General features: G+C 43.1%; 4 protein-coding genes across 4 annotated transcripts; 3 read left to right on the top strand and 1 right to left on the bottom strand.

Moving 5' to 3' along the window:
- The first annotated feature begins 765 nt into the window (after positions 1-765).
- On the top strand, positions 766-1,740 carry LOC102700497 (putative protein phosphatase 2C 24). The gene has a single exon (XM_006647502.1). The coding sequence runs from the start codon at positions 766-768 to the stop codon at positions 1,738-1,740; it is 975 nt and encodes a 324-aa protein (XP_006647565.1).
- Positions 1,741-3,542: 1,802 nt separating this feature from the next.
- Positions 3,543-4,886, top strand: LOC102717963 (putative protein phosphatase 2C 23). The gene has a single exon (XM_040521496.1). The coding sequence runs from the start codon at positions 3,543-3,545 to the stop codon at positions 4,545-4,547; it is 1,005 nt and encodes a 334-aa protein (XP_040377430.1). The 3' UTR covers positions 4,548-4,886.
- A 2,214-nt stretch (positions 4,887-7,100) lies between these two features.
- On the top strand, positions 7,101-10,712 carry LOC102717686 (replication protein A 32 kDa subunit B-like). The gene is made up of 10 exons (XM_040520454.1): positions 7,101-7,335; positions 7,419-7,529; positions 7,950-8,047; positions 8,133-8,174; positions 8,262-8,339; positions 8,959-9,037; positions 9,147-9,239; positions 9,326-9,414; positions 9,990-10,058; positions 10,174-10,712. Exons 1-10 carry the CDS (start codon positions 7,207-7,209, stop codon positions 10,256-10,258), a joined length of 873 nt encoding a protein of 290 aa, XP_040376388.1. The 5' UTR covers positions 7,101-7,206; the 3' UTR covers positions 10,259-10,712.
- A 79-nt stretch (positions 10,713-10,791) lies between these two features.
- Positions 10,792-16,009, bottom strand: LOC102717411 (probable metal-nicotianamine transporter YSL14). The gene is made up of 6 exons (XM_006648796.3): positions 15,453-16,009; positions 12,987-13,150; positions 12,815-12,912; positions 12,585-12,719; positions 12,168-12,357; positions 10,792-12,087 (listed from the first exon to the last, which is right to left on the bottom strand). Exons 1-6 carry the CDS (start codon positions 15,931-15,933, stop codon positions 10,978-10,980), a joined length of 2,178 nt encoding a protein of 725 aa, XP_006648859.2. The 5' UTR covers positions 15,934-16,009; the 3' UTR covers positions 10,792-10,977.
- Positions 16,010-21,289: the final 5,280 nt, after the last annotated feature.

Raw genomic sequence — 21,289 nt, 5'->3', positions numbered from 1 at the left:
GCCGTTGACCTTGGAGAGATATGAACTTGAGGAAGTATGGTGTGGGTTTGAATAAAAAAATATTATCGTCGTTAGAGTTTCATTCAACTTGTGTTGTTAAATACATTATTTATATTATAGCACTTAACGGATGACTAATGACGGAACCTTATCGGCAATAGTATTTTAGAGACAAATTTGCCGGTACAATGATATTTCATATAAATCATACTTGTCGATGACATTTGTTAGAATTATGCGTTTGTCTATGATATTTGTTAGATTTTTTAAAAGAAAGTCACTCTTTTTGTACATTTACAAAATAAATAGTATTAATCATTCACCTAAACAGGCAACAAATTTTGCAGAAAGTTTTTTTTCCTTGAAACCACACAGCCGGATTCCCCGAAGACAATGCAACCCCAGTCTATACTCGATGATAGCTAGAGTTGATCCGAATCGGATTACCTGAGATCGATCGGGACATGTACGGGCCCTGCAGTCCGACTCGGAAGCTGAGTTCGGGTCACAACCGGCGTACCGTGCATGTCTAGGCGGGTGGCCCGAGTCCGACTCGAGACGGGCCGGGCACGCGAGGGCTATATAACCACGGCGCCCTTATGCCATTATGCCAGCGTCGTGTCGAGAGTTCAGGCGTTCCATCCCCCAACCACGAACCCCCCAAAACCTCGGAATTCGGGAAGCCGGGGAGAGAGACGCAGCGAACGTACGCGCGCGCGCGCACGCACACGCCACTCGATCAGCCAGCGACCGATCGATCCAGCAATGGAGGCACTGCCGCAGATACGGCAGACCCTAAGCGAGATCGACGGCCGCGTCCCGGAGGCGCTCCGCGTCTCGATGGGCGTCCGGTTCTGGGCCACGCCGGCGCTCACCCCCGGCGCGCGCGACGACATCGCGAGGTTCGCCGCGGCCTGCCTGCAGCACCAGCCCGAGGAGGACGACCCCATGGAGATCGATTCCCCCGGGGGTGCATCTGGAGGTCTGGAGTGCGTCATGGCGCCGCGGTCACTGCAGCTGTTGCCGGCGTCGTGCTACCTGCCTGACCACGACGAGGACATGCACTTCATGCGCCAGGAGTCCGGCGTCATCGGCGTGGCGGACGGCGTCGGCGGGTACCGCGAACGGGGCGTCGACGCCGCCGCGTTCGCGCGCGCCCTCATGTACAACGCCTTCGAGGCGGTGGTGTCCGCCGCGCCCGGGACGGGCATCTGCCCCTACGAGCTGCTGCAGTACGCGCACCAGGAGGCGGTCGCGGCGCGCACGCCGGGGGCGTCGACGGCGGTGCTCCTGTCGCTCGCCGGCACGACGCTGAGGTACGCCTACGTCGGCGACAGCGCCTTCGCGGTGTTCCGCGCCGGCAGGCTCTTCGTCCGCTCCAAGGTGCAGCAGTGGAGCTTCAACTTCCCGTTCCAGCTCTCCGCCCAGGGCGGCAACACCGCCTCCGATGCGGCGCGCGGCAGCGTCGAGGTGGAGGAAGGCGACGTGGTGGTGGCCGGGACGGACGGGCTGTTCGACAACGTGTCCGACCTGGAGCTCCAGCGGATCGTCACGATGTGCAGGTCGCTGGGGCTGTCGCCCAAGCACACGGCGGACGTCATCGCCGGCTTCGCCTACGAGGCGTCGATGACGAGTAACAGGGACACGCCGTTCAGCGCCCAGAGCCGGGCACACAACGGGACGTCCTTCCGGGGAGGGAAGAGGGACGACATCACCGTCGTCGTCGCCTACATCGTCTGATTGTAGCCCTAGGGTTAGTTTCTCGCAGGATTAGTGTGCATTTCTGACAGTGTATGTGATCTCTAATTATTCACCGTGTCGAGTCGATGCGTGTAATGTACTAATTCTATTGACACGATCGATTAGTTTGTCGATCGATCGATGTCTCGAGCAAATAATACTTGTATAAGATGTGCATTATTCGTTCTGTTTTACAATAAGATTCAGTTGGATTGGATGAGGTAACATTTATTAATGCAGTAAGATTCAGTTGGATGAGGTAACATTTATTAATTAGTGTCACTTGCCACTGTAAAAATGTGTTCTGCAATGCAATTGCTAATCTGTAATTTGAGCCTGACTTTGTTCAAAGGGCTCATGGCAATAAGGTTCATTCTTTGTATCTTGCAACTTGTACCCTAAAACGTTTTTATTAATGCATTTTGTTTAGGTGGGGAGTCTCTACCCCCGGTGATCCTTAAAAAACACATTTATTAATTAATCTTTTTTATTTGTTCACCAAGTTTCACAGTGTTTTGATACAAATATTCTTTTTGTGGGGGAAGAATATTCAGGCCATCCTTAAAGTTTCATTCCAAGGAGCATACGTTTCATTTTATCCGAATATATTCTTAACGTCCGTCATGTGGATCAATATGTTACCTAGGCCAATCGGAAGATATACTGTAAAATGCATAATTTGGATCATGGCTGTAGAAACAATGATACAGTAACAAATTTTGTTTATGAAATAAGGCTATGAATAAAAATTGACGTGTGTCTTGATTAATTAGGCTATGAACTAAGTAATCCATTTGCACGTGAAGAGATACCCTCTTGTAGAATTCGAACATGACAGGTGTGATCGTGCAATGTATGATCGACTAATCAGGTTACCAGGGCCGCAAAGAGAAACCGCCATTATATATATAAAGCTCTTGGAATTCTTAGAGGAAAATAATATATTTTCTTCAATAAAAAGTGGCTTGTATACACAAAAATAATGTCGGGAATATCTTTTATAATTGCTGCTTCACGGCAATAGGGGTAAATTAATGTTGAAAAACTAAATTTATAATATAAGTATAAGCAGAAACGAAAAGATGGGGCGAATGTCTTGCGACACCGTCTCCTATGTCCAAATATGTTTGCTCATCTCACTTCTCATCTACTGTTGTCAAAGCATCAGGAAACTCTTTTCATTCGTGTGCTTATATGTATCTATATAGTAATAAAAAATATTTAAAAAATTGATAAGATATATTAATATGAGTTATATCACTCCACAAACATGCAAAGTTAAATTCAAGTTTTACAAGTTGTACCAATATTAAACTAATTAAACTAAAACTAATATACACATATTCATAATTTTTTTATTTTTGTTAAAACACGTAGAGGTCAAATTTGAACTTGCATGTCTCTGAAGTGATATAACTCATATTAACATATTTTATCAAAAAAAATATTTTTATACATATATAAATGTCATACAAGTAACACGTGAATATCCATCCGTGTGCTAAAAAACTGCTTTCTGGAAGCATCACCGAGTAACAGCCATGGCGATGGAGAAGACGGGGTCGATCGAGCTTGGTGACGCCGGCGGAGCGTCCGTCCGATCAACCATCACCACCGTGAAGCTGCTCGTCGCCTTGTGCTCCGACTCCGACTGCATACCGGACAGTATGTATGTCCCACGCAGTCCGAACAGGACATGTACATAGAGACGGAGTTTCGCCGGTTTCTCGCCTATATAATAAAGGTACATTAATACTGACGCAGCCTGGTACATGCACGTTCCCGCGCGAACTCTAGCCAAGATGGAGGCACGTATGGAGAAGCTGGTGCAGATCAAAGGAACCCTGGAGGAGATCGGCGGGCTAATCCCCGACATCTTGCGCGCCGCCGTCGGCCTCGAGCACCATTTCCAAGCTGTCTCGACGGGGACCGGCGGCGAGACTGGAAGCGAGGTGACCTCTTCGCCGCAGAAGCCTAAGCAGGAGCAGGACGGCGACGACGAGGGACGCGATGGCGGTGGCGGTGGCGATGGCGATGGCGAGGGCGAGGGCGAGGGCGAGGGCGAGAAGGCCCTGAGGATGGACTGGGCGTCGTGCTACGTGCCTTACCACGACGAGGACGCGCACTTCGGGCACGACGGGCCCGGCGTCGTCGGCGTGGCCGACGGCGTCGGCGGGTTCCGCAGGTACTGCAAGGACGCCGGCGCGTTCGCGCGCGGGCTCATGACGAGCGCGCTCGCACAGGTGGTGGCGATGGAGCCCGGGACGCCCGTCTGCCCCTACGCGCTGCTGGAGCGCGCCTACGACGAGACGGTCGAGTCGGGCGCCCCGGGGGCGTCCACGGCGGTCATCCTGTCTCTCGCCGGCGACGTCCTCAAGTGGGCGTACATCGGCGACAGCGGCTTCGCCGTGCTGCGGGGCGGCAAGGTCGTGGAGTGTTCCGTGCCGCAGCAGGAACACTTCAACGCGCCCTACTATCTCCGCCGCGGGGGCGGCAAGAGCATCACCGAGGTGAAGGCGAGCGAGATGCGGGTGAGGAACGGCGACGTCGTGGTGGCCGGGACGGACGGGCTGTTCGACAACATGTCCGACGCGGATCTCGAGAAGATCGTGCAGATCGGGACGGCTCTGGGCTTCTCTTCCAGGACCATGGCGGACGTCATCGGCGGCGCCGCCTTCGAGATGTCGCGCTGCACGGGGAAAGACTCGCCGTTCGCCGTCGAGAGCTGGAAGCAGGAAAGGGTAGAGCGGCATCGTTACGGCGGAAAGGCTGATGACATCACCGTTGTCGTCGCACGTATACTGTAAATTGCGATCCTCTCGTCAGAGTAGGCTGCCCATCACTTAAACATAATGATCAATGATCATGTATTCATATTGAGATTTGTTTCGGTCCAAACAAAAAGTACCTCGAGATACCAAATCATTTTTTACCAGTGGATCTAGTTAAGTAGAATGTGCACGGTTAGATTCAACGATCAAAAACAATTTGCTACCGCGAGGTACCGGTATCTCGAGATACTTTTTATTGAACTGAAGCAAATCTCATTCATGAAATTCTAACGAGAGGATCGGCGTCCATGTCGTCTAGTCGGATTCGTGACCTATCCGGCCATGTGTCTCTTTTGTTTTCTCGTTTTCGTTATGATTGTTGTCATCGTTATCAACAGGAATTTCAAAAACCAAACGACCAATCTTCGTTGATGATCGATGCCTCGATGAATATTTGCCCCTCTTGAGGTCGCACCGCGGCAAGAAACAATGAATTGCTTATTACGAAACACTTCTAGTGCAAGTACTCGTGGACAACTTGACATCATCGCTAACAAGGGACAGAAAAGTCGGTCTCCCATCAGATCAGGCTGTCAGCCAGTTAAGCACGCAGTGATTGTTTGACTATTTTTTTTAAAAAAAAACAAACGATATATCTACAATATATCTATGAGCGAAGAATAATTTGTAAATAAAATTTTTATATATGTATTCTTAATGATTAAAATCCAAAACTAAAAAATAGACTTTGATAAAAACATCTTAAAATAAACTCTGAATTTAAGATTAAAACTTTAAAATTTGACTTATAAGTATAAACAAAAGTAAAAAGATGAGACGTCAGTTGTCACGAAGACACGATGTCATCTAAGCAAAAGAGAGAACGCTACTCAAAAGAAGGCTAGCTAACCATCGTGCTCCAATTTAACCTGCACCTTCAACCATAATCGTAGTGCTTGGATTTCGTGACTTTCCACTAGCTGATGCCTGATGGCATGAAGCGTCAAATACGAACTCGCATTTTCAAGAGATTTTCACCATAGAGCACTTCATTGATATACCACAAACGCTGGAAGACAAATCAATATTTCACGGACTTCCTCCCAAGATCATCTCTAAATAAGTGAATTGCAAACAGATCGCAGGTACTACAACCTAAATAGGGAGCCATCCAATAACCCCGAGAACTTTCAGAACCCAAATCACGACGACCTCCACTGCTCGTCAGGAGTTTAATTCCGCGAGGAGCAGCATCAAGAAGAACAGCAAAGGAAATCCAGGATGCTGGAGCAGCAATCGTAGCAGCAAGAACAGCTGCAGACGCACGACGGAGGTACACAGCAACAGCAGTAGCCAATCAATCAAAGAGAAATTAAAACAGAGCATGACGAGAAGAAAAGGGAACAAAATAGAGCAGGAGGAAGGAACTGATCCTTACCATTCATCCATGGTCCTGTCCTGGAAGTCGTCTGTGTTCATCGCCTGAGCCGGTGGGGGATCCATCGCCAAGACGTACACCAAGCTGCACCGTGTAGAAGGCCAAGAAAGAAAGAAAAATGTGCGGTGAGGAAGAAGGAAGCAACAGGCTAGAGGAAGAAGAAGAAGATGCACTAAAAGGAAGCAACGGCAAAGGCTAGATAGGCTGGATGGAAATGCAGATGAGTGTGAGTGGAGCACATGGGGGGGTGGGGCGATACGTGGTATAAAGTAAGGGTTTTTGTCGGGATTTAAGGTTTGCCTTGTCGACTAAAAAAAAGTTCGCTTTTCTGGGTACCGGTTTGGAGTTTTTTCCACCGGCCTATTTGGTGTCACATTATTCGCTGATTGCGCATGCCCATTACTTAAAATATAAATATTAAGTTTTGAACTGGTTTTGAAGTTTTTTAATCATAGTTTATTTTTAGCCTTAGCTTCTAAATCAATAAAAACACACATATAAAATTATTTTTTATTCATGTGTAATGACACTATTATTGAATAATTTTAAATGCGTAGTGGATCCCATGTGTTTCGTGCCGTGCTTTCGTTGGAACACGGGAGGGGTAATTTTTTGGTGGCATATTTACGAATAAAAATTAAATAGACTTATAACAAAATATTTCCTAAAACTTTAAATTTCAGATTATAAATTTAAATTTAGATATAAGTAGGAGTGAAAATATGAGATCGCGTAAGCCCAACCGGGAAATCGGCCCGTGCAGTACACCTACACCAGTTGCGAACTTGCGATACTTGTGAGCTGCGATGCGAGAGCGAGGCCGATCCCTCCACCCCAAGTCCCCCCAAGCGACATGCCAGACCGCACCATGATCCCCATCTCTGCCTCGCACACCGATACACCGCTAGTAGCCGGGCGTGCTACCCGCAGTTGTTCCACCGCCCACCGGTACACCGTACGCGCAGCCGTGCAGGCTGCCGCGCCCGCCCGCCCGCCCGCACCTCGCACCGCGGCGCGGCCGCGCACCCACGCTTGTCGCTTGACGCGTTTAACCAGTAGTCTCGCCGCGCGACCCCGGCGCACGGCGCGAATGCTGCGCGACACGTGGCGAAAAAACGCCCACGCGAAGTCGGTGTTTCGTCGACGAAAAAGAAAAACCGAACCGCCGCCCTCCTCTCCCGCGCTCACCTGTTCGACGGCTCGGCTCAGTTGGAACTTGGCGGGGCTAGGGTTTAGGCGGCGGGAACCTCCCTCCCGATGTACGGCGGCGGCGGGAGCTACGATGGCGGGGCCGGGAACGCCAACTCCCTGTTCGGCGGCGGGGGGTTCATGCCCTCGCAGTCGACCAACCCCGCGGAGGGGAGCGGCGGCGGCGGCTTCCCCAAGGTCCGTCTCTCCCGTTTGTGTGTTTGTTTGGGTATCTTTTGCGCTGCTCACGCTGACGCTCCGTGGACTCGCGATGTGGTCAGGCTCGGAACGCCCAGACGCTGCTCCCGCTCACCGTGAAGCAGATCATGGATGCGTCCCAGACCAGCGACGACAAGTCGAATTTTGCTGTCAATGGCTTGGAAGTATCCACGGTATCGATCTTATACCTGTTCTTGTGGTGATTGGTGTTTGAAAGTAAACTTCAATCGGGCGGTAATTAGAGTTGTTTTTGGGAAATAACACTTTTTATACACTATTACTTGTGCTTGCGTTGGTTCGGTGGAAGGTCGCCTATAGTATTGATAGAGCAATTTTAGTTGGATTAAAATGATTCCTTGGATCTGAAACTAGCTCCTTGAAAATATGTATGGTCCTTTCAAAATAAAATTCTGTCTCCCTTTATGATTTTGTTTAGCCTAGTTATATAATTGTACTTTGCTTTTTCATACTGTTTTTTTTTCTAGAATCTAATTCTGTTGATTTGAGAGGTTTCACTTTGATCAGTTTGCTTTCTATAGATGTTGGCAAAGATAATATGTTGTGTACTGAATTTTTATAACACTGGATTGCAGGTTAGGCTTGTAGGACGCATTTTAAATAAGGTTGATCGGGTCACGGATGTATCATTCACTCTTGACGATGGTACAGGCAGGATACCTGTGAACCGCTGGTGGGATGCTGTGTCTGCTTTATTTTGTTTAACAAAATTTGGATTGTCGCTAGGCTTTGTACTGACTTCTAATTTTTTTCCTCAGGGAAAACGATAGTACTGACACTAAAGAGATGGCTGACGTTCAGTAAGGGCTACATAGTATTTGACTTGTCTTGGGAACTTGATTTGCTATGCCCCAAAGCTGATAGATTTGCTCTATTATGTTTGCAAGGAATGGTGACTATGCCATTGTTAATGGTGGTCTAAAAGGTTTTCAAGGGAAGCGTCAAGTGGTTGCTTACTCTGTGAGGTGAACACTTTGGTCTTCCGTATATAATACCTGTGATGTGGGTTTCCAATAACTGAAGGCTGCTTTTGAGTATACTGAATTGTGTGCAAAACTGCAAATTGTCTGCCCCATTATATTGAATAATGTTATTTTGTGGTTAACTAGCACTATAATAAAATACCTAATGATTTGTAAGTAGAATACTCCGTACGTTTCTAAGTATTTGCCTCTTTTCATTAAAACATGCTTACCAAGACAATCATATTTTGGCCAAAAAGTGGCCAAAATGCACCTTATTTAAAGCTAAGGTACAGGGAACGGGTTGAGGAAATGGTGAATATATCTAATATAATAATTTAGTAAAAGTATGCATTGGGATTTGTCAGTATTTTAGCCTTTTAGGTAGGAAACAGTTGCCAGAAATGCCGAGTACTTAGAAAAAAAGGGAGTAGTATTCATGCAGAAGTTTGTGACTAATGACTAACTTCTATGTCACTATATCAGATGGCCATAATATAAACTCAGGATAGCTCAATACTATATTGCTTCAGGCCTTCAGGGCAGAGGCTTATCCAGACTAGACAAATATTTTTCTGCAAATATTCTTATATTTATGTTTTTGTTCCTGGTCTGTTGTCAGGCTTGTAACCAACTTCAATGATGTAACACATCACTTTCTTCACTGCATTCATGTGCACTTGGAGCTTACCAGGCCAAAGGTAGTGCGATCATAAATATTTCATTTATTGGCATTTAGCTTATACAGTACAACATCTACCAAGGTTTTGTGGCGATGTCATGTTTCTGAGTTATTTAAATACTTGACAGCCCCAAGGAAATGCTAATATAACAACAGGAACTCCTAACCAAACTATGTTTAGGGATGGTATGGCGTATAACCAAGGTTCACACCTTAATCAGGTAGTTTTTTTGTGTTTCTTCTTATTTTGCCAAGAAAGACATACTGACCTTTTTTTGTCTGAAATTTCTCATTCATATCTACTCAGGCCTCAACATTTTCTGCACCACAAAATACTGGTACTGGAACAGATATGTCCAACTTGGTCTTGAATGTTTTTCATGACCCATCAGTTATGTAAGTTAATTGCTGATGATTCTGCCCATAGATATCGCTTGACTTGCCAGTTTCTGTCTTTGATCCATTATTGTAATTAAGCTGCATGAACTTTCCTGAATATGCTTTTTTTTCCCTATGGAAAAGCTAACAATATTATGCGGTTTTGTCCTTAACACTTGACCATTTCTGTCCAAGTTTGAAATTATTAATTAGATATGCAGTACACTCTCATGACTTGCATGGTTCTTCTGATAAGAAAGGTCGAATAAATTAGTTCATATATGACTATATGAATAATAAATTGACATTTCGTTTCTTCATATCACCAGACGTGAAAAAATATATGTTCCATACAATATAGAATTTACATGATTCAGTGGTTGATCTTTCATATAGATGTTTCGCAGTAACTTTTACATGCTTCAAAGTTTTGGACTGATGGTTCTCCAAAACCCCTTGTCGCAAATGATGTATGCTGTGAATGGGAAGCTTCTAGTGCCATGCTAATACCAAATTCAAGTTTGGTACTGTCATTATTTTGACATGGTCTGGAGTTTCACTGGTTTAGTTATACTGATCTTTGTGTTGTACAGAAACAATGACCATGGAATAGACGCAGAGTATCTCAGCAGTCGACTTAATCTACCAGAGGATACAGTCAGGTATATCCCTCCCCATCACACTGTCTTATTTTACTTACACCTATGTCCTTTTGCTCCTGCATATGCTCATAAGCCAAAATTTGAATTTTCAACATAGTCCTGCTTTCTTTCACAGGAAGATCATTCAAGAACAAGTTGAAATGGGGCATTTATATGCAACTATTGATGACAACCATTACAAGTCCACGATGAATGGTTGATCGTATTCAAGGCCATACGCATGCTTCACAGCTTCAAGTTCCTCTGTGAAGCCAAGAAATGTATGCACTCCGCGAGAGTACTTACTGCAGAATGCCTCGTATGATTTTCTACAGAAGGTCACTAGGCAAGCAACTTAAGTGTTAAGTTGCCTATCTAAATTACTACTCCATTAGCAGTTAGGCAAGCAGCTTAATAGCAGGTTAGATCTTTAGGAGCTTCTTTTGTGTTTCAAACAGCTATGCCTGTTCTTGCAATTAAAGCATCTTGCACTTGTACAGGCCAAGATACCTTCATGCCTCGTACTACTTAAAATTATCAATGCTCGTTGCGCAATTGCACTTATAACGTCAAGATGGTAAGAAATCAATAATAGGATGGTAAATTAGCTCCAAAGTAATAAGCTCAAAGTGAGTTTCCAGGACAGCTCAGTTTTGGAATGTGACCTGCACGGCTGCACCTCACAGATTATCAGTTCATTATGCCCTTTTAGCTAAAAGGAAAAATCTCATGTCAACATGAACCCATGTGCAAATGATAAAACTCTTCTTGGTTGCAGCTGTTTTTCTCGTTTTTACATTTGGATTTGGGGATGCTTCTTTCCTACGAGGAGGAAACCGAGTTTTTGGCTTATCTACAAAACAGGTGATCTGGAAATACGTTTGGAGGAAGTAATTACAGGATGTTCCCCTCAGGATCACAATTGACCACAGTGCCACGACTAGCCTGCAAGGAAGCTATCCACTTTGGCATTGGCTGCCCTAGACAAAAATTTCATGCAAATGGGAGGCTTCACCTTGGCAAGCGCAAGAATGGACTGGGGCAGTGTCCAGATCCCATCACCGCAGATCAACCCTGACGCAACCGCAGGTCCGAACGCATCTGCCTTTGTCTTGTTCAGCTTCTCCCACACAAAGAGTATCAGGCTGCCCAGGAACATATCGATCGCGAAGTACGATCCTATGTAGAAAGGAATTGCCATCGCCATAGGGAGAGGGATGAACCTCGAAACCTTGTGCGGCGCCAAGTCTCTGATCAGGTTGATGGCGATCGCCGCGGCGAAGAAGATGTAGCAGAGAGTCAAGCAGTTCTCCGGAAGCGAGTCGAAGCCATCGACACCCAGGATGGCCATGTTGCGGTACACGATGGCATAAGGCGCTGGGTACTCGGTGCCGCTTGTACCAATATTGCTGAAAGCCTTGTAGAAGAGCCAGAAGACGCAGGGAGCAATGACACAGCCCATACCAGTGCCGATCACCTGACTGATAAACATGGACCTCGGTGATGCCAGAGTCAAGTATCCAGTCTTGAAGTCTTGCATCAGGTCAGAAGCAGTGGACACGATGCTCATCATGACACCACAGGCAGCAAGTCCTACGAGCACACCGCCATGAGAAAGGCCTGCCCACGCGCCGAACACGAAGATAGCAAGCTTGCCATAGGTCGATGCAAGAGACCAATCAGTGAGACCACTCCCATAGGCATTGCAGAAGGCCAGCACAGGTGCAACGACATAGGCAACCAAAATGTAGTACCACTTGAGCTGTGGGAAGATTTCAGGGAGGGTACCGATCGATAGAGCAGCAACTACGACATAGCCTCCATATGCAACTGACTTTGGAATTTGATCTTTCAGGAAGATTTCAGTGCGACGTTCATCGTCAAAGGATACCGCTTCGGTGGTGGAGATGGACATGCCATTGTCTGAAACAGGAAGCATGCCTTTTGAATTGTTCTGAACCATTGATATGAAGCCTGCAATTGTGCGGATAAGCACCTTGAGGAAGTTGTATAAACCATCCCCAAGGATCAAAGCAATGGATATGAAAACCTGCAATGATAAGGAAACAGTAAACATTGCTCTGTAATCTTTATACTCCAACGAGAATCAGAAGAAAGGTGAATGCTTACCCTGTAAGCCTGAAGCCCATGGAGACTGGAGTCTGGGATATCAGCAGGGTACCAACTCCCTTTTTTCTTGGCAATGAGAGGCCACATCACACCCCATGAGAGGATACCACCTAGCAGAACTGACACATTCACAATATATGGACAGATCATGCCAACTCCAACATAGGTAGGAGAGAAATCAAAGAAAAACCTGAAAGACAACAGGTCAAGTTTAATATGGGAGACCAAAGGCTTGGAACTAAGAACTAACTATTATCCATATGGCCAGACACTAGACAAAAAATAACTGCAGTTTTCACCATAGCAAGAGAGGACAAAGTTAATGCTGTTATAACCTATATGTTAATTTGAGACAGCCGACATCATAACCAATGATGTTGTTGAAAACAATATAATGGTATACTTCTGAGATCTGACCTGTTTTTATAAGCTTCAAGGCCTAACGTTGGGAAGTTCTTGAATCCGCAGTCGTCCCCAGCAGTGAAGAACCACTGGAAAAAGCCCCAGAAGAAGCTAAACAAAAAGTACTTGCCCAATGTCTTTACTTGTTTCCTTAAAAAAAGATGGTTATTGCTGTCAGTTAAATTGCATGACATTTACGGATATACTGGCTACACCTACGAAAAATTAGCATTTTGTAGGCATACTTTGCTAGCTTGGCACCCTCTGGTGTGTGAAAACCATTGATGAGATAAGCAGTTGCTGTGCCACTTGGATATGTCAGCTTGTAATCAACAATCATAATCTGAAACAACAATTAAGTTTAGGATAGGTTGCATACATCAATTCAGAAAGAACATAGAAGGTAAACAGGCATACTTTTCTTAGGGGCACAAGTGCCAATAGCCCAATAAAACTGACAAGGAAAAGAAATCCTATCATCCATCCAAGGTGAGGATCCTTGATATTCTGAGCATCTTTAGCCTCTGTTGCTTGCTTAGCTATTGTCTCACTCATTCCAAATAGATAACTGCCAAACCCACCTGATCAATTGGAACAAACAAGTACAGTAATATGTCAGCCAGCAAAACCTTTCTATTTATACATTCTGACGTTCTAGCAAATACAGTTTCATAAAAGCAAACATATATGAAAAGTAAATTGGCTCCCATCGTTTGGCTTTTCGGAGCAATAAGTGAAAACGCATTTTTGCAAACAAAAAATAATTTATAGATAAAACTTTTATACACGTGTTCATAGCGACTCAAAAGCAAAATGTGTAAAATAAACCACGATGAAAATACCCTAGAATCAAGTCTAAAATTATGTTCTAAAATTTAAATTTTGGCTTATAAGCAGTTGCATCTGCAAAAAGATGGGGCCTTATGACATGCTTTGAGCACCTAAGGTAAGGAGTCAAGCAACTATCTCATGCGTGAATCCGTGATGCATTCACATATTATTACCACTTTAAAAACATAGATAACTACTACCTCCATCCAAAACAAATCAATTTTTCAGTTTTTAGATACAATGTTTAACTCTTCGTCTTATTCAAATTTTTTTACGATTAATAATTTTATTTTTATTAGATGAAAAAACATGAATAGTACTTTATATGTGACTAATTTTTTTAAAATTTCTTAAATTTTTTTCAAATAAGACGGATGTCAAACGCTCGACACAAAAACTGAAAAGTTGGTTTTTTTGGGACGGAGGGAGTAGTTAACTTTTTTTTCCCTTTGTTTCATATTATAAGTCACTTTGAGTTTATCCTAAGTTAAACCATTACAATTTTGACTAAGACCGCGTTCGTTTGGGATGAGAGGGTGGTTAGTTATCCGACGCGAAAAACGTAGTAATAGATTAACACATGATTAATTAGTTATTAATTATTAAAAATATAAAATAGATTTATATGATTTTTAAAACAACTTTCCTATAGAATTTTTTTTGCAAAAAATACTCCGTTTAATAGTTTGGGAAGCGTGCGCGTGGAAAACGAGGAAGCTAAGATAACTTAGCCCCCCAACCAAACGCGGCCTAAGTTTATTAAAAAAATATACTAACATCTACAACACCAAATTAGTTTAATGAAAACCACAATTGAATATATTTATAGCATATTAACTTTATGTTTGAAATGTTGTTATATTTTTGTATAAATTTAGTCAAACTTAAAGAGATTTGACTTAATACAAAGCCAAAATGACTTCTAATATAAGATGGAGTAGTTCACTACTTTCCTATAAATACTTGCTTGCATTATTTTGCTGTTTTGAAATAGGAAACCATAAACAATAACTTATATCCATTAGACTAACTTATACACATGGAACATCCTTACGAGCTTTCATCTAAATTCCTCATATACTCAAGCATATGCACTAAAAAGCCATGCCTGCCACATGAAATTATTCGAATGATCATCAGTGTACCACGTAGCATGGTTCTCAAATAAGCGCGCAGACCATTATAATCGTTTATGCCGATTCAAATACTTTCAGATGCATGTGCCATGTCTGCGAAAACAAAGAAAAATAAAAGGGAGCGTGCACCATGCATCAATTTTATGGGTGAGGAGTCAAACACTCAAACCAAGCAAGCTGGTCCACTTCAGCTTGTCCTTACTTCTGCAAACGCATCATCCTATACGCAATTTGCTTCTCCCATCAAATGAGAGCATGCAGAGATCTTTCTTTGCCAGTACACGGAAAAAATAGCGTGGACTATCTATTATCCACAACTTGTTGGTTCACCTAATAAACCAACTTCAAAATCTTCTACAGGTTCGTCCCGTACGCTACACAATTCAAACCAGGTTCACTGAAGTCAAGCATCTACTTCGTGAAATCAGAAAAGGTAGAAACAGCGTAGTCCACTAAACTGCGACTATAGGACTCAAGTCGGCAAGTCCAAATCCAAGAATAAGAAATCGTCAAGTTTTTCGGCACAGTCCTCTTATCAGAGGTCACTTTTAAGACGATATTGTGGTTGCTTTTTTACTTCAGGGATAAAGAACAAACGATTCCTTGATGTTCCCCAGCTACCTACTACCGCGAAATGCTATGCTTCCCCAGTGACTCTCCCACATCCAGATCTGCATCATAGTATCATACTCCCACATGCCACAGGCCAAAACCGCAACTACCAGAGTACCAATCTACCAGAAACACGCTTACACGCACTAACCAAATGGATTCATCTCGTATTCATTCCATTCAATTCGGAGCTAGACGTAAGCAAAACACAGTACACTCTCTACAACGAGGAGTTTCGAGCAGTACCAGCCCAACAAACGCGCTACAGTAGAAATCAGCAAGCCGAAAGCGTCGAGACGATTACCGCTGAAGGCGATGCCGTAGGCGGAGACGACGCAGGTCTGGATGACGGTGTTCTCCTGGCGCGTGAAGGGCTGCCTGAGCAGGCCCATCCGCTCGACGGCGGAGGTCCAGAGGCGGACGAAGAAGAAGCCGAGCAGCCCCGCGGAGACGTTGAGCGAGGGGATGATCCCCGTGGTGAGGTTCAGCTTCATCACGATCACGCTGAACATGACGGAGAGGAGCGCGCTGACCACGAACGCCCGCAGCGTCAGCTGCTCCCTCCACGACGGCACCGCCTTGTCCGCGAACACCCGCTCCACCGACGTCGCGTCGGGGTCGTCGGCGCCTGCAGCATTGCGCCCCACCCCGCCCTCCGCCCCGTGCTCCTCCTCCGCGCCCTTCCCCGCGTGGCGGTGCCGGAGCGTGGCACCCCCCACCGCCGCTGCCGCCGCCTCCGCCACCTCCTCGTCCCCGCCCGCCGCCGCGGCGGTGTGCTGCGCCATTCCGTTGGTTGGTGGTAACCTCGCGATTGATTTTTCGAAATGGTGGGGGAGAAAAAGGAAAAAAAAAAAAAAAGGGGGGCTAGGCGATGGGTGGGAGAGCGCGTGCGCTGTGCGAATTTATTGTGGGGGCGTGGCCCCCGCAGGCGGCGGTCAGAGTAGCCCATTATGTGACACTGACCCGTGGGGCCCACCTCCTCCGCTGCAGCCAGTAGCCGTCGAGATGGGATCGGACGGCCGCGATCAGTCGGGCGCAGTGGGCGGTAGTGAAATAGGTGTTGCGTTTTGAACTGTTGACCAAAGCCGTAACGGCAGGAGTACTGATTAAATGATTATATTGGGGTTGTTTAAAATAGATTAAAATTTCAGAAATGATTGTTTATTTAACAGGTGATTCACCGGTTTGGACTGAAATGGGATCTTAACCCAATCAGGATCGATCGGCCGTGTTTATCAACTTGCCCTCAGAGAAAAAAAAATGATGATCTCTCGTGACGGATAAGTTGCTCTAATGATAGTAGCAAACTGCATTATATGTTCCACGAGTGGCAGCTTATTTTCTCTCTCCCGTCGCTCCCAGGTCTCCATCATTGTTTGATTGAGTTTGAACATTAAAAACCACATCATTTTCTCACCGAGGATTTATGACCAGATCACTAACATTAAAAACCACAGCTTATATATTTAAAAAACAAATGAAGTTCATAATTTTATATTATTTTTAAAACTTGCTTAATGCTCTATTTGTTTCCACTTAGAATTATTGTAAGTTGGATTATTAAGCTATATTACAATAAGTTGTTGGAGAATAAGTTATAATCTGTTTGTTGATCAGATTATTGGATAGACTAGATTACTGGGTTTGCATGACTAAAGTCTAGAATATCTTCAATTATTATTGGATTTGCGATGGTAAAATGGGTAATTACTTTAAAATGTCAAAAGACCAGTGGGTCTTTAGCCAACCAATAATCCGAAAGAAACATCTACGAAGATACTTATCAGATTACAGTAACCTTTGTAATAAGTTATCATAATAATTTATCTGTTTATTTTAAATTATTCATAATAATCTAGATTATAAAATCTTGAGTGGAACCGGCCTAAGTTTAGTACGTTTATCATGGTTTTGTCATTACTTTACCCAATTAAACACAGTTACCACCAGTATCAAAAATCCTATCACTAATGCACTGGTGTTAATTTGGGAAATGGATATTGCGTGAAATCGAAGCCCGAAATATCCCTCCGCCTTTCGAGTTTCGGTGCGCGTGGATCAGTGGATCGATCAGTGACATGGACCACCGCAATGCACGGGCGTTTAGCTCTTGGCAGGCGCCCGCTATGTGTCCAGCTAGCTCCTCGCATAGCTTCCCATTCCACGGCTAGCACTACCAGCAAAAACGTGACCACAAGCTCACTACTTTTCTTATATCTAGCGGAACTTTAAATTCTAAAAAGTAGTTGTTTGCTAGTCAGTTTCTGAGAATCTGAAAAAACTTATAAACCCAGCTTCTGTATTTTTAGTTTATTTTTAAGAATCCGTAACCACAGATTCTCAAAGATTGTAAACCGTTTAGGGCAACTTTTGGTAGAAACAATTTTTAGAAAAGCTACAGTTAGGAAAAGCTCTCCCAATTAAACCCACACTTTCTTGCCTGGTGACTGGCATCGAATCATTTGATCGCTGCTTCATATCAGAAATCTCCTATAGTATGAGTTCGGGTTTGCACACTAGGGCCCGTACGGCAGCCTCTTAGATAAGAGTCCTCGTTTCCGCGCGCACGTTTTCCGAACTGTTAAACGGTATATTTTTTACGAAAATTTTCTATAGATAAGTTATTTTAAAAAACCATATTAATCTATTTTATATTTTTTTAATAACTAATTAATCATATACTAATCTATTACTACGTTTTTTTGCCGGATAATTTACCCTCTTTCCCCCTCAGCCGAACACGGCCTAGGTAAGATTGTGAGATGAGTTGATTTGAACCCTGTTTTTTAGGGATAATATGATATGAGGGACGGAGGTGGAATGACTTGATATTTATCTTCTCATATTATATTGGTAAGTTTACCTTCACAATAATAGTTTTAAATAAAACAATATGTTTATTCATATTTTAAAAGTAACTTAACATAACTGTATTAATATTAATACAAGGAATATTTGAATTGTGGTGTCATTTTAAATAATAGTAGACAAATAAGAAACAGAATTTTATATGCCACTTCACCAAAAGTTAGATCAATACAAATAATTATGCATCAATGACAAAGTGGGATGAAACTGTCAGATTAATTTTGGCGCCTGGATCTTAGTGAATATTTTCTATCAGGGTCCAACTCCAATGGGACATCCCATCCCATTTCATCTATAAACCAAATACCCATAAAAATAAAATTACTCTGACCTAAATCACTAAGGCTTCTTCGAATCACAGGAATTTCAGAGAAAACAGTTCAATTCCTGCATTTTTCCTATGAAAATCCTTCAAACCGAAGATGCACTAAAACCTTGCAACCAAACACACATTATTATTGAATTACCGATCGCAACCCTTTGTACGTGATGATCTAGAACATACTCTGAACATGTCTTGATTCTTGAAGCAATTAAACAACCCTTGAAGATAAAATTTAGGCATTTATTTAATTAAACTATAGTGAGATATAGATTATCCACAACAGTCTACATTCTGCTCTTGAATTCTACTCCTTCCTTTTTTTATTTGATACAGTTGATTTTCATGTTACGTTTGACTACTTGTCTTAATTTAAAAATATATAATATATAATTATTTATTATAATTGATCTAGTAAAGTTTAAGAATAACTAATAATTATATATATAAATTATGTACAAAAATATGTTTTATTGGATAATTTCGTAGCGGCTAGCTTGGCATGTGAAAGCGATCAAACAGCAGCGGTTGGATCCTAGTTAGGCACGGGTGCTAACGCTACTCTGTCTGCCTGTCCATGATCGCGATCTCTCACGAAAAGCGATGGAAATAGGAATACTGATGTACTATGGATGAGTATTGCATGATTAATTGCCGGCTATGCTGGCTTACAAAATTCTTTTGCTAAGGGTTCCATTATTCCAATGCATAGAATTCTTAACCTTGTTTTTCCTCTCAATTTCCTTTAGGACAAAATATATATGGGGTGTGTCTGAGCGATGTTGCAAGAACACAAGCATATATTAAGGTTTTTCATGTGCAAGGAATTTGTACTAGCGTCAACGGAATGGTGGATAGAGAAGACTTATCGACAATTGAAATGGAGGGAGCTTTTCACAAAGCTGACTACTACAAAAGAAATCCGCAGTGTGTAAAGGGTTGTTTAGATAGGGCTAAACTTTTTAGTTTCATATTATATCGGATGTTTGGATACTAATTTAAAGTATTTAATATTGACTAATAAAAAACTAATTTCATAAATGAGAGCTAATCCGTAAGACGAATTTTTTGAGTCTAATTAATCCATAATCAGTAAATATTTATTGTAGCATCATATAGACTAATCATGGATTAATTATGCTTATTAGATTCGTCTCACGAATTTGTCCAAGATTATGGATAAGTTTTTATTAATAGTCTATGTTTACTATTTATAATAAGTATCTAAACATCCGATGTGACTAGGGGCTAAATTTTAGTCCCTATAAACAAACACCCCCTAAATACAGTAGTACACTGGCAACATATGAGATAAGAGTGACGGCAACACAACGCTGGTCTAACTCTTGTTTTATCGAGAAGTTGTCATTATACTGTTTTAAATGGATCTTTCATCTTAAAACACAAGTTAGGAATCCATGACCGCATATCCATGACAGCATGCTATGATAGTACTCTTATCATTGAGAAATGGTGGACAATTTGTACGAAATGAAAATGGGACGTCTGGATCGGCTAAAGCAATACGTCTCCAGCACTAAACCTGTAAACCATTTAGTGCTGGAAGTATCATGGCATGCCGTGGCTCGTGCATCCTTCTGTCCACACAAAAAATTGGTTGCTTTCACGCACCAGATCCGCCGAAAGCAACCGTTTGTGACACATCTTCTGAAAGACTGATACCTGGCTACCTGCCATAGGAGTAGCGGTTAGATGGAATCATGGAGCATAATCTACCTGTTCTTTCTGGGCTAGAGACCTGGTTTGCAGAAGGCAAAACGATACGTTCTCTCTTGCTGGCTCCAGAGAGACAAGAGCAAGTTTACAGAGGTCAGGGGAGTTGACAGCCAGAGAGAAACTGGAAAGCATTTGCAAGTTTGGGATTGGCATCCTCTGCTGCAGTTGAAGTTATCTTACTTTTGTCACTGATATATAAGCTTAGAGTCTGTTAGACCTTACATGCCACTAACAAAATCACTTCACTTCAACTGTAGAAGAACCTAATCTGTTTGGCTTGTGAGAGTGCCTGGTTGCACCTGTGCAGCTGTGCTATCAGCAGGATGCCAGGATCCAAGCACCATGCACATATCATGAACCGGGGCTGCGACAGCGAAATACAGGCAGCGCTGTTTATGTCTTTCACGGATAGGTGGTAAAGGTTTGTTTCAACTGTCAACTTGCGTGCTGGATTTATGAAGGAAACTGTGAGCTCTCCCATGCATCATCGCCGAAAGGGCGGCTACCTTCTCGATCGTTTTGTGCAAGCTGCAGCCAGCTAGCTAGTCTAGTCGATCCTGGGGACGATGATCCCCGCAAACCGAGGGGCGCATGAGCCTCATCATATAGGATGTATGCATGTCGTTCCATTTCACAGTGTTTTGCAGTACATCCTAAATTACTACCCCAATTTGCAGGGACCATCTATTAGACAATCGTTAAAAAAACTGAATTTATCAATTATGTGGGCAACGAGCAAAGATCTTTAAGCAAATCTAATAGACTAAAAATTTTCAAGCGATTAATAAATAGCAAAGCTACAATTTTTAATGGGTTTTTTTATCATTCTTGAAAAATATCTTACCAAGAATTTTAGTACAAATTTTTATACATTAAGATACAAGTGTTAACTTGAGATACTTTTTTAAAGATGGTAAAAAAACTCATTTTTAATATTTGGCATTGCTTACCTTTAAATATTTATTCAATCAATGGTGTACCCAGAGGATGGTCTTGGTGGGCTAGGGCCACCGAAAAATTCCTAATTCAAGACACGTATGTATGTGAACAAGAAAAAAAAATCCTGTGAAGAGAAAAAAGAAAAATCCCTTAGTAATATGTGATAGTGATTTTTTTGATTTATTCTATACTTGTATTGTATTGTATATTTAGCATAGTATATTTCAGGTAGTGTATTTAAAAATATGTCACTGTATTCCACTTGCCTTATTAAA

Source organism: Oryza brachyantha, chromosome 2 (genome assembly GCF_000231095.2).
Source record: "Oryza brachyantha chromosome 2, ObraRS2, whole genome shotgun sequence".
In the NCBI taxonomy this organism is placed as follows: domain Eukaryota; kingdom Viridiplantae; phylum Streptophyta; class Magnoliopsida; order Poales; family Poaceae; genus Oryza; species Oryza brachyantha.
This window is presented reverse-complemented; position numbering and strand designations above follow the sequence as displayed.

What these genes read in the sequence shown, in the direction of transcription:
- LOC102700497 (XM_006647502.1), top strand. Translation starts at nt 766, where the DNA reads ATGGAGGCACTGCCGCAGATACGGCAGACCCTAAGCGAGATCGACGGC.
- LOC102717963 (XM_040521496.1), top strand. Translation starts at nt 3,543, where the DNA reads ATGGAGGCACGTATGGAGAAGCTGGTGCAGATCAAAGGAACCCTGGAG.
- LOC102717686 (XM_040520454.1), top strand. Translation starts at nt 7,207, where the DNA reads ATGTACGGCGGCGGCGGGAGCTACGATGGCGGGGCCGGGAACGCCAAC. An exon ending in GCGGCGGCGGCTTCCCCAAG is followed by an intron (nt 7,336 to 7,418) that starts GTCCGTCTCTCC and finishes CGATGTGGTCAG; the next exon opens with GCTCGGAACGCCCAGACGCT. An exon ending in TTTCATGACCCATCAGTTAT is followed by an intron (nt 9,415 to 9,989) that starts GTAAGTTAATTG and finishes TGTGTTGTACAG; the next exon opens with AAACAATGACCATGGAATAG.
- LOC102717411 (XM_006648796.3), bottom strand. Translation starts at nt 15,933, where the DNA reads ATGGCGCAGCACACCGCCGCGGCGGCGGGCGGGGACGAGGAGGTGGCG. An exon ending in GAGGGTGCCAAGCTAGCAAA is followed by an intron (nt 12,720 to 12,814) that starts GTATGCCTACAA and finishes TCTTTTTTTAAG; the next exon opens with GAAACAAGTAAAGACATTGG. An exon ending in ATGGGCTTCAGGCTTACAGG is followed by an intron (nt 12,088 to 12,167) that starts GTAAGCATTCAC and finishes TTATCATTGCAG; the next exon opens with GTTTTCATATCCATTGCTTT.